General features: G+C 35.5%; 1 protein-coding gene across 1 annotated transcript; it reads left to right on the forward strand.

Annotated features, from left to right (window-relative positions):
* The first annotated feature begins 5560 nt into the window (after positions 1-5560).
* On the forward strand, positions 5561-10082 carry LOC137742196 (protein CNGC15b-like). The gene is made up of 8 exons (XM_068481988.1): positions 5561-5885; positions 6508-6598; positions 6812-7355; positions 7453-7665; positions 8173-8459; positions 8694-8805; positions 8918-9154; positions 9261-10082. Exons 2-8 carry the CDS (start codon positions 6570-6572, stop codon positions 9921-9923), a joined length of 2085 nt encoding a protein of 694 aa, XP_068338089.1. The 5' UTR covers positions 5561-5885; positions 6508-6569; the 3' UTR covers positions 9924-10082.
* The last annotated feature ends 1436 nt before the right edge of the window (positions 10083-11518 follow it).

Raw genomic sequence — 11518 nt, forward strand, 5'->3', positions numbered from 1 at the left:
TGGACTAAATTTATTTTAACTAAAAATCATGTTATAACTTTATTTAATAAAAAAGACTTAAATTTTAATGAAAAACTCTTAAATTTTAATAAAAAGGATAAAAGAATTTATATTTTAATGAAAAAGACATAATTTTAATATTTAAAAAAAATTTAAAAAATAAAACTGGCGCTCAAGACCCGTGCGTCCTCACACATACTATTTATGAAACTTACTACACTGTTTATAAAACTTAACAGTACAACACTATTTATGAAACTTATGACATTGTTTATGAAACTTAACAATACTACACTGTTTATGAACCTTAACGGTACTACATTATTTATGAAACTTAATGGTATTACGGTACTACACTGTTTATGAAACTTAACGGTACTACACTGTGTATAAACGTATATTATTTCTTTTGCCTTAAGTAGGTACGAGTGAAATTTACATATATCACTTATATATATATTATTTATTATACACATGATAATACACCTTACGATATTATAATACTAGACGTGTGTTTGTGTTATCTTGTTTTGTCAAAGGCTAAGTTTGTGAATGGAAGTGACATGTTTTGCAATGCAAGATTAAAGTTAATTCTAAGTATTGTTGAAGGATATTGGTTGGTCAAGCATGCGTGATGTTGGAACAAAAACTTGCTTATCGAGAAAGGTTGTATCTTGTAATATATGAGGCAAGCCAATTTCCTAGAGATTGATGTAGATATTTGACCATCATTTGTGGCGAGGAGTATCATCTTTACTAATCATCTTTGATTTTTATCAAAGACTTGATCACTGCAACGCGAGGAAGAAAGGTTTTTGGTTTGGTCCTTGCGCCGCGCGGGGCCGGGGGGGGGGGGGGGGGAGGGGTGATGGAGCATATTGCTCAAATCAATTTACCTAAATCAGTGTCTGCCTTAAACCCTAGTTATCCACTCAATAAGTAACAGGGGCGGTTTTCCTCAATTCATACCCTTGATTTTTGGGCTTAATTACTAGAACTTGACCACTACTATTGCTATCCAGGAATAGATTTCTTTCTATGTTGCTAACAGGTATGGGCTTTCCTATGGTAGTTTCGTTGCGGCTTCTGACCATCTGTTACTTTCATTCGATACTATAAATGGATGAGGGTTTCATACGTAGTGAGGGTTTAGGATTTAGAGACGAGTTGATTACGTACGTATTTGTACCACCAACCAAACCCAAATGCAGTTCTCTTTCCCTAGAGTCAATCTTATTTTCTTAACTAGTTAAAACAAAACAAAACAAAAAATAATAATAATAAAAATAAAGCAAAAATAATAATAAAAAAAAACAAAAAATAAAGCAATACTGATTAACTACATATAATTGATGCGATTGATATAGCCTGAAAAATTAACAAAAGTGCCAAAGTCAATTGTGGTTGGTGGCTGGACACGTAAAGACAAGAAGGACTTGCATATGGTAAAAATACACTGTTATAGTGGGATTTTGTACAAATAATATAATTTTTTTGTTTGTTATCTTTGTATGATTCCACAAAATGTTAATTTGACGATGTGCTCATCTCATACAAGTTGCTCTCGTAAAGGACACACAAAGCCATCGAAGCCTCAACTTTTTTCCTCACAATGTAGAAATTAAGGGCGGATTCTTTGAATTGATTTAGTCCAAGTTCATAAAATTTTGTTGGTGGCTCTCTCTAGAAAGCCGAATGTCAAAAAGTCAATAAATGGGTCACCGTCAAGTGGGTCAAGGGGGCCATATATTCATCAACCTTAAGAATGAGCATCATCTTCGGATCTTGTTTGTAAAGATATTAAAGATCCTTTAAGTATATTCGTTTATTGTTTATCATGCAGCAGAAATCATTGTAAAATTTTTATTTAAAATAAAATATAATAGTGTCAAACAGTGTATAATAAACAGATGTGATTAAAAGATTCACAAAATCCTCGTAAAAAGAATTGAAAGAAAATCCTCATTCCAACCTCAAATCTTAAATATTTCGGTGCCGTACGTAATGCCGCGTGGGCCATGGGACAAATATATACAAGAAAATATAGATTCATAGAGCACTAAGAAGTGGAGGGTTTTTCTCTTTATTGTCAAACAAGCTGGCAATTGGTACTAATACAACTCTTGGATAAAGTTGTGTGTTTTTGAATGCAAACATAAATGAAATTTGAAGTGCATTTCTATTTTTCTTTTTAGACTATGGTGAGACATCCATGAGGTTTTTCAATACTCACTTGATTTAGTCATAGAGACTTTTATTTCATGTTTTTTTCCATAATATAGAGTGCATTAGAATCGAACTTAAAATCTTTTTCATAATTAAAAAATACAATGACAGTAACAATTAAATAAATTTTTTTTTTCTCCATGAATACTCTTAACAATTATTTTGTTTCTCCATGAATACTCTTAACTCGATTGCTAGGAATTAATTCTCGATATTTCGAATTAAAATTTCTCCACATTCATATGTTGCATCTATGTGATATGTGATCAGCAACAGTTTGATTGTATCTTTTTGAAATTGGCAACATCTATTCTTAAAGCTACAAATTATTAGACTAGTGGACTTTTTGTTGGGTTAACTATCAAGTTAACTGCTATTTTATGATGTGACACTCGTTGAACTTATTTTTTATTTTTACCGACACTAATTTTTGGCACGTGGATTCATGAATGCCATAAATACAAACAATATGAACTTTTTGTCAAAGAAAACTCTAACCTCCTAGATGTATAAATTGTTCACAAATGAATCATGTGACTCACCAATCTTGAGCTCAAGTCATTAAAAACACCCTCATTGATTTTCACGTAACGACGTCTAAAAATACCGTTACCTTGATAATTAGATGAACAAACAAATAAAGGTTGTAACAACTTATAACTTTTAAGGGTTATTAATTTTGTCTTTAAAATATGCGAATCAAACTGTTACTAGTCTTGAACCAAGGAGTTCAAAGTGTAATCAGTTCCTTTTTCTCCGTCCATTGTTATTGTGCAAAGCTCAACTTGTTATGTTAAATTAATGGGAAATACCCAGATATAGGATAATTTTTTAATCTTAGGACATAAATAGGACATTTTTAATATGTACACGTTATGCACAATAATCGGACATAAATATAATTTTTCTTACACCTTGAAATGACCAAATTATCCTCCCATATAAATGGGTTGTGTAGAAATTTCAACCCTCATTTCTCATTTTGTAGAGAGAGAAACAGAGAGGAGAGAGAGAGAGAGAGAGAGAATCTCTCTCGCCCAATTCAGTTCAAAGAACCTTAACTCACCCATCTTCTTCATCCAAGCTCTCTCTCTTTCTTTCTCTCTCTCAACATTTCGAATATGCACAAGAGCTCTTTCTCTAACCCATCCATCTTCTTCGATTTTTTACCTTTTCATTTGTAGGTTTTGTGAACTGGGTTTGCTTAATTTTGCTTTTTGATTGATGGATGTTTGGAGTTGAAGTAATTGGTTTAGTGTTTCTTGGAGGAGACTCAAATCCTTAAATTTTGATGTTTGATTTTTTATTTATTTTATCATTTCTCTTATTTATATGTGGGTTTTCATTTCTTCTGTCTTCTCCCTCCCTCTGCTCCCTCTCTCGATCCAAATTTACAAGCACTAAAATAGGTTTTGGTTTTTCTTGCAATTAAATGAAAAAAAAAAAATGTATTAAAGGTTAGTTGCCTTTCGGAGAAGAGATAAATTTGAGGGAAAAGAGAGAAATTAGAGTGGAAAGAAGGAAGAGAGAAGGATATGGACGAAATTGTTTCGCGTACTCGTTCACTCTTTTCGTATTAAGCTCGTTCATACACTGTATGTACACGACATGCACATGTTATGCTCATAGATCTGAGCTCAATCCAAAAACCTATAGCTCACAACTCTCTCTTCAAAATTAGAAAAATGACCCTAAACTTTATATAAAGAATCTAAGATTCATTAGTTTGAATTTGGTATCAAATTTGATTGGGTTCAAATATTTCAAAGATTTGAAAATTGTAGCTTGCATGGGCATGAAAGAACCCAACTGAATCAAAGGAAATTGTTTCACGAACTCCTTCGCTTTTTTCGTATTTACAGGGCCTACCTTTGAATCAAAGGAAAAAGTAGCAAGCTACGTTAATGCGAAGAGTATCAAAGATGTAAATTGCACCATATACAATATATGCACACCACATGCACATGATATGTACAATACATGCACATGATATGCACAGAATGAGAGAAACTTAAACGGCAACATATTGGTATAGTGGATACAATTAAAACATAATTGTTACGTATATAAGGTTATAGTGGCAGTTTGAAAAGTCTTGTTATGTATATCAACCACCGCTTAACCGTGCACGTGGAAGCCATGATGCTCATTGTCGTTATTTCATGGACACGCATGACCCTTAATGTCCTCTAAATTTTTTCTTCATTTCGTTCACTGAAGCCAACTAGGTTGTGGTCATACTCGCTAAATTTCAGGGCACAACATACGTGCATCATAACTAGTGAATAGTCTCGCTTCTCATATTAAGATGTAGACATGCACACCATATGCACAACACATGCACATTATAGAAAAATTTTCACAAATTTCTGCAATTGAACACTTAACTAGAAATTATTCCATCCTAGTTTTGTAGCACATCCAAACTTGAAATTTATTCCACAACCCATATGCCCTAACATGAAACACAAACCCTAATTTAACTTCTAAATATTAATTCATCTAACAAACAACTCATTTATTCTATAAATCATTGATGAAGGAACTTGAAACTAAACACCCTACTTTGCTATGTCTGCCAAACCTTTAGTCATCGGGAAAAAAATGGAACTTTCCAGCCAAAATAGAAAATATGGTGCAAAACCCAGCTCACTCTTTTCACCTTTCTCTCGCATCCCTTTGCTCGAAATCAAAGGTATGAGGTCAACCTAAAACCCAGCTCACTTTTCTCGCCTCTCTTTGGACTTCCTTCTCTTTGAAATCAGAGCTCAACTCAGAAACCCAGAACTCACAGAGCTCTTCGACATCCTCTCTTCCAAATGAGAACATTGTTGCAATGGGCTGATGATTTGTAGTATTTATGTGGGTATTTTAGTAATTTCAGTTTTGTGCATGGTGTGCATGGCTTATGCATGGTCGGATTGTCCTATTTCTGTCCCAAGATTAAGAAATTATCTCATTTTAAAGTATTTCCCAAATCATGCAATTGTATATTCACAATCTCATCTAAATAATTCAGATTAAGAGTTTAATAACATATTCAACGGTCTAAAGGTAAATACTCCCCTCAATCCCAACTTAAAAACCACGCTACAAGACACAGGAAGAACACGTGTCAAGATTCCAAAAGCATGCATATCTAGCGTAGTCAACTCCTCCCGGGATCTTTACAAAAAAGACGAGTAATAATATAGTAAAAATACAGCAACATCTGACCATTAGATTAAAAACAAAATTGCATAAACAAGGCAACGGAAGCATCTTCCTGTCTTTTCTCAACCTTCTCTTGATCTCTGGCCGTCTTGTATCCATTGGCAATGGAAAATATACTACTAACCCTATTTTTATATTTTGGAATCCAATACGCTAATGAAAATTAAAATAATTATTTCTTTGCTTAAATAGGTTAATACTTCAGTCATTTTCTCAAAATTCCAAAAGTATTGCATACGGGAAGGACAACGCTGGGGCTCTTCAAGTCTAAAAACTCAGCACCCATATTTTAGATTTTCCATTTTTGAGCTCATTTCTTATTATTTTCTTTGCCCAATATTTTTTTTGGAGTAATACCAATTGGGTTTTGAGCTGAAATCGGTAAGAAACCTGAAAGAGTGATTTCATAGTTTATTGAAGCTTGGCCATGGAAGACAGAAAAGCTTGTAAGTCTCTCTCTCTCTCTCTCTCTCTCTCTCTCTCAAGATTCTTGTGAGTTTTAGTTTTGCATAATATTTTAGTAAAAATTATTTGCCAGATTCCCAGAATGCTGAACCTGTTGCATTTATTTATTTATTTAATCTTGATTTGAATACTGATAGGGTGTTTAGTTTTCAACTGTATTTACTTGTTTTAATTTATTTTGGTTTAATATTTCTATTTAGTTTTTGCAAGTTCAGGGCGCTCTACAATTCTGACACATTCAATTGCTTCAGCACAATATTTATAAAGGAATTTTAGGAGGCCTAACTATTTTTATTTTTTATTAATCATAGAATAATCATTTTTTCCCCTCCTCAATGCGTATGCACAAAAATCTGAATGCAGTATAAGTCACATGTTTGACTTGCACTTTGGGGGTTAGAGTCTTTACAGCTTCATCTCCAAGTTGACATCTTTATTTCACATGTTTCACATGATTCCTGGTGAATGAGTTTCCATGGCTGCAACATCTTCCCTGTTCTTGTGGCTTTGAGTTCATGCCGTGTCATTTTCGGTTTTTATTTTGAAGAGCCTTGATATTTGGATACAGTTGATTCATGGCCTAATATATGTTCGATTATCCAGTGTGTTTTACTACAGATTAATTCTGTTAACTGAAGACAAAGTGGTATTCTTAGAAGATTATCATGGGTTATGGTAATTCAAAATCTATAAGGTACATCTTTTTTCCGATTTCTGTTTCGGTTTCAAGCAAATATTATTTTAGGTCATCTTAGTTTACGTTATTGTGTTCTAAACGATATTTTGCAATTGGATTTCTGTTTTTGTTATGAGTTTTGTAGTCTAATCATAGATCTTAGCATGATAAGCTGGCTTCTAATTTCAAAATTTTTTTTTTTCATTCACATATGAATTTTGAAATTTTCAGATTTCAAGATGATGTTGAACTAGCAAAGCTACCTTCAGTCAATGGGGTTGGTGTGGGAAAGCTTAAGTATAAGATTGATGGGGCACAAGTAGCAGAACCCTTCGAAAAGGAGGTGTCCCGGAATGCTGGAAAATCGTTAAAGGCTAAAGTTCTGTCCAGAGTCTTTTCCGAGGACTATGAGAGAGTGCAGAAGAAAATATTAGATCCTCGAGGACAGACTGTTCGCCGTTGGAACAAGATTTTCTTAGTAACTTGTTTAGTTTCTTTGTTCGTGGACCCTCTATTCTTTTACTTGCCATCGGCGAGAGATGAATTCTGCATTAGTATTGGAGAACCACTTGAAGTTGTTCTGACATTTGTTCGATCAGTGGCTGATGTTTTTTACATAATCCAAATTTTTATTAACTTTCGTAAAGCTTATATTGCACCTTCCTCTCGTGTATTTGGGAGAGGAGAGCTTGTAATAGAACCTTCAAAGATCGCATTGAGGTACCTACGCCTGGATTTCTGGATAGACCTCATTGCTGCCCTGCCCCTTCCTCAGGTATGTGACTTGAATACTTCTTGTACTAGCCCTATTGAGACAAATCTAATATGCACTAAATTTAGTCCTAAATTTTTTTTTTTTTTTTTTTTTTAAGGTCCTGATTTGGATTGTAATCCCAACCCTTAGCGGTTCGACAGTGACAAACACAAAAAACGTCCTTCGATTCATCATAATCTTTCAATACATACCAAGGCTCTTTCTTATATATCCGCTCTCATCACAAATAGTTAAGGCCACTGGCGTTGTGACAGAGACAGCTTGGGCAGGGGCTGCATATAATCTGATGCTATACATGTTGGCAAGTCATGTAAGTATAAAAAAGCTTGTTGCTTCTCTTTTCGGAACTTTGAAAAAGATAGATAGTTGTGCATCTACAGCTTGATCACAAGTAACACTTTATGACATATAGTGAATGGGTAGTCCGAGTGGCTAAACCTAATGATTTTCACTAAACCTAATCTTTCTCCAGCATATAGAAACACAAAAGAAGGAATAATTACAAACCTACGTGGTTTTTGCAAAATGTGTTGCAGTTAAACGTATTTCGGAAACAGATTGTTTATTTTTGGTCCAAGACTTAAATGATTTGTCGAAACCTGAAACGATCATCTGTCATTACTCTACTTATAACGACCAAAATCAAAATTCCTCAATTCCTATTCTTGTATTGAATTAAACTGGCACGCTCATCGTCCTGACGGTCGAACAGACATTTGATGGTTTCTCACCTTTCTTGTACATTGAACAATTAAATATGTAAGCAAAATGTAAAACTGATGTGCCTTGCTGATTTTTTATTTTTCTCTGTGAAAAGGTTTTAGGAGCTTGTTGGTACCTTCTTTCAATTGAGCGGCAAGAATCTTGTTGGAGAAGTGTTTGTGGTCTTGCAAATACGTCTTGCAGATATGATTACTTTGACTGTCGTTGGGCTCAAGACCCTAACAGGAAGTCCTGGTATCAGTCGAGTAATATCACAAATCTCTGTACTCCAGATGATTATCAGTTTGGTATATATGGTGATGCGGTGACATATGATGTTACAACCTCTTCGTTCTTCAACAAATACTTTTACTGCCTCTGGTGGGGTCTAAGAAACCTCAGGTAAGCTATTGTTTCTACAAATATCTGTTTATGATGTGCGTTCACTCATTTCTGATTGATAATTTAAGACAAGTAGATTACCAACTTATGTTCTTTGTAGAATTTTGAGCAACCTATATCTGTAACTTTTTTTAAATCTTCTTCATCAGATGTGTTTGTGAAGGGATTAACAATGTTTAGTGCATGAAAAGCTTAGGCTTTCTGGATAAGTAATTTTAGTTGAAATTTGTGCAGTTCTTTGGGACAAAATCTTTCAACAAGTACTTACGTTGGAGAGATAATGTTTGCTATAATTATCGCGACTCTTGGTCTGGTTCTCTTCGCATTGCTGATTGGTAATATGCAAGTAAGTCGTTGATCAGTGACTTCTCAGTACTTTAAATTGGCTTTTACTAAACAACTCATTATATTTTTCGAAGTTCATATTTTAAAGTTTCGATCACCCTTTATAATTGCAGACATACCTCCAATCCACAACTGTGAGACTAGAAGAGTGGAGGATAAAGAGAACTGACACAGAACAATGGATGCGTCATAGGCAACTGCCTCCAGAGCTAAGACAGTCTGTACGGAAGTATGATCAATACAAGTGGTTGGCTACTCGAGGAGTTGATGAGGAAGCTCTTCTCAAAGGCCTACCTATGGATCTTCGAAGGGACATCAAGCGCCACCTTTGCCTTGACCTTGTTCGACGAGTAAGTGATAATCTGTAACTACAAATAAATTTTTTTTATACTACTGCATAATCGTAATTGTAACCATTACGAATTTTTGTGTATTTTTTTTTTATTTGGTGAACAGGTTCCTTTGTTCGATCAAATGGATGAAAGGATGCTGGATGCAATATGTGAGAGGCTTAAACCTGCCTTGTGTACCGAAGGCACATTTCTAGTCCGTGAGGGAGACCCTGTCAATGAAATGCTCTTCATAATTCGAGGCCACCTTGATTCTTACACCACAAATGGTGGTCGAACTGGATTTTTCAACTCATGCGGTATTGGCCCGGGTGACTTCTGTGGCGAGGAACTGCTGACATGGGCTTTGGACCCTCGTCCAAGTGTCATCCTGCCATCTTCAACGCGCACAGTCAAATCCATCTCTGAAGTAGAAGCATTTGCTCTAGTAGCAGAGGACTTGAAATTCGTAGCATCCCAGTTCAGAAGACTTCACAGCAAGCAACTTAGACACAAGTTCCGGTTCTATTCACATCAATGGAGATTATGGTCTGCATGTTTTATACAGGCAGCATGGCGTCGATGTAAGAAAAGAAGGGAAGCAGCCGAACTCAAGGCTAAAGAAAACCACACAGAAAATGAGCCTGCAAAACTTCCACCTGTGTCGGACTTGGTTACTTACGCTGCAAGGCTCGCTGCAAGCACCAGACGTGGTGCCAATAAGCATTCTGGGGTCGTTGGCTCATTGCAGAAGCCAGCGGAGCCTGATTTTTCAGTTGAGGAGGAATGAATGGAGAATCCATACAACTAGGGACTTTAAAATAGTGTGAATGAATGATCTGTGCTGTAAATTACTTTCTTAGGATATATACGATCAGATTCAGGAGTGCATTAATGTAATTGTATGATTATTTGATTATTTACACTAGGTGATAGGAATATTTGACTACTCACGACTCTTTCAAGACCTTTTTAGTGTGAATTTTAAGGTGAGGCCAACTATTAGCACATGGTCCAACTTATATAAAAATAAGGAGCAAGTTTAGCAAAGTGGTTTAGGACAGTTGGCTACGGCATTGTGCCTGCTTTCTTAAACCAGAGTTCAAATCCACTTGATGTAAACTGAAAATAGTTCAGATAATATTATCGAAAAGTTAGACAAATAATAACAGGATAAAAACATTTGAACTCGATGCATTTAAGGTCCAACGCAATGTCATTAGTCTCGGTATAAGTAAGACCTGAACTATACACTATCCTTTTAAGTAGGTCACATCACTGACTCCTAGCTCTTAATTTGTCCAGCCTCATTTCTCTTGTCCAGTGTAAGTGATGTTAAGAAATCCGTCATCATTTCCTTATCGATTACAGGCATTGTTGGAATAGATCAAAATCACAAGTATGGGTTGTAATCATCATTATAACTAAATTATGGGTTAAAGAGATGGCTACAACCTTCCATCTTGTCATCTCACTTCTTGTTCAACCATACTTCTCTTTTTGTCAATGTTTCTCCCTAAAATTTGGGATTTCCTTGCTTGTATATTGTTATTTGTTTAGCCCTTGTTGTGTTCGGTTCTTTATGGCAGAAACCATGTGGTAGGTAGTGGTTGATATCCACTAAATTTGTAATCTGTTCTTCGGCTCTTTATAAGAGCTTTGTTCTCTCTCTTGTAAAGTTTATGATCAATATACAAAGCTTGAACTTCAATATGGTATCAGAGCAGTGATCACAGTGGCTTGTCTCTGCATATCTTCTTCAACCTCTTTGTTTTCCATAGCTGGTTCAAATGGATGAGGAAAATCCTCCCAGTCCTGACACTGCGAGCTCTAGTGTTTCACCCACTTCAAATTCTACCGAAGTAGAAGTTAATCCAAATCAAAGACTCAGTTCAGTTTTGCTGATTGAGTTTAACTATCTTCCATGGTCTCGAGCAGTTTCACTTGCTCTCGGTGGAAGATCAAAGCATGGTTAAATGAATGGAACCATTCAGGCACCTGAAATCTCATCGCATTTATATGAGACATGGCTATGCAAGGATTAACTTGTCATGTCGTGGCTTCTCAACTCCATGGAGAGGAAGCTAGCTGAGATCTTTAGCTACTCAGAGTCTTCTTCCCATCTCTGAAAAAATGTCTGCGAGATGTATGGAAATCAAAACAATGCTGGTCGGATATTTCAACTGAAAAGGGAGCTTGCAGGTTTGCAACAAGAAAGTAAGGCTTTGTTCAACACTTGGGTGATATCAAGAGTATGTGGAATGAGCTTGATGTATACAGGCCTCACACCACAGATGTTTCCGTGCTTTTGAAAAGAGCTGAAGAAGATAAGATTTTTCAACTCTTGGCTAGTCTTAGCTCAGACTATGAAGATCTACTTAGTCA

Source organism: Pyrus communis, chromosome 8, assembly GCF_963583255.1.
Source record: "Pyrus communis chromosome 8, drPyrComm1.1, whole genome shotgun sequence".
NCBI classification, from domain to species: Eukaryota; Viridiplantae; Streptophyta; class Magnoliopsida; order Rosales; family Rosaceae; genus Pyrus; species Pyrus communis.

Bases quoted from the DNA above. Each gene is read 5' to 3' on its own strand.
- LOC137742196 (XM_068481988.1), top strand. From the start codon at position 6,570: ATGGGTTATGGTAATTCAAAATCTATAAG. The intron at 7,356-7,452 runs GTATGTGACTTG...TTTTTTTTTAAG, and splicing joins CTGCCCTGCCCCTTCCTCAG to GTCCTGATTTGGATTGTAAT. The intron at 9,155-9,260 runs GTAAGTGATAAT...TTTGGTGAACAG, and splicing joins GCCTTGACCTTGTTCGACGA to GTTCCTTTGTTCGATCAAAT.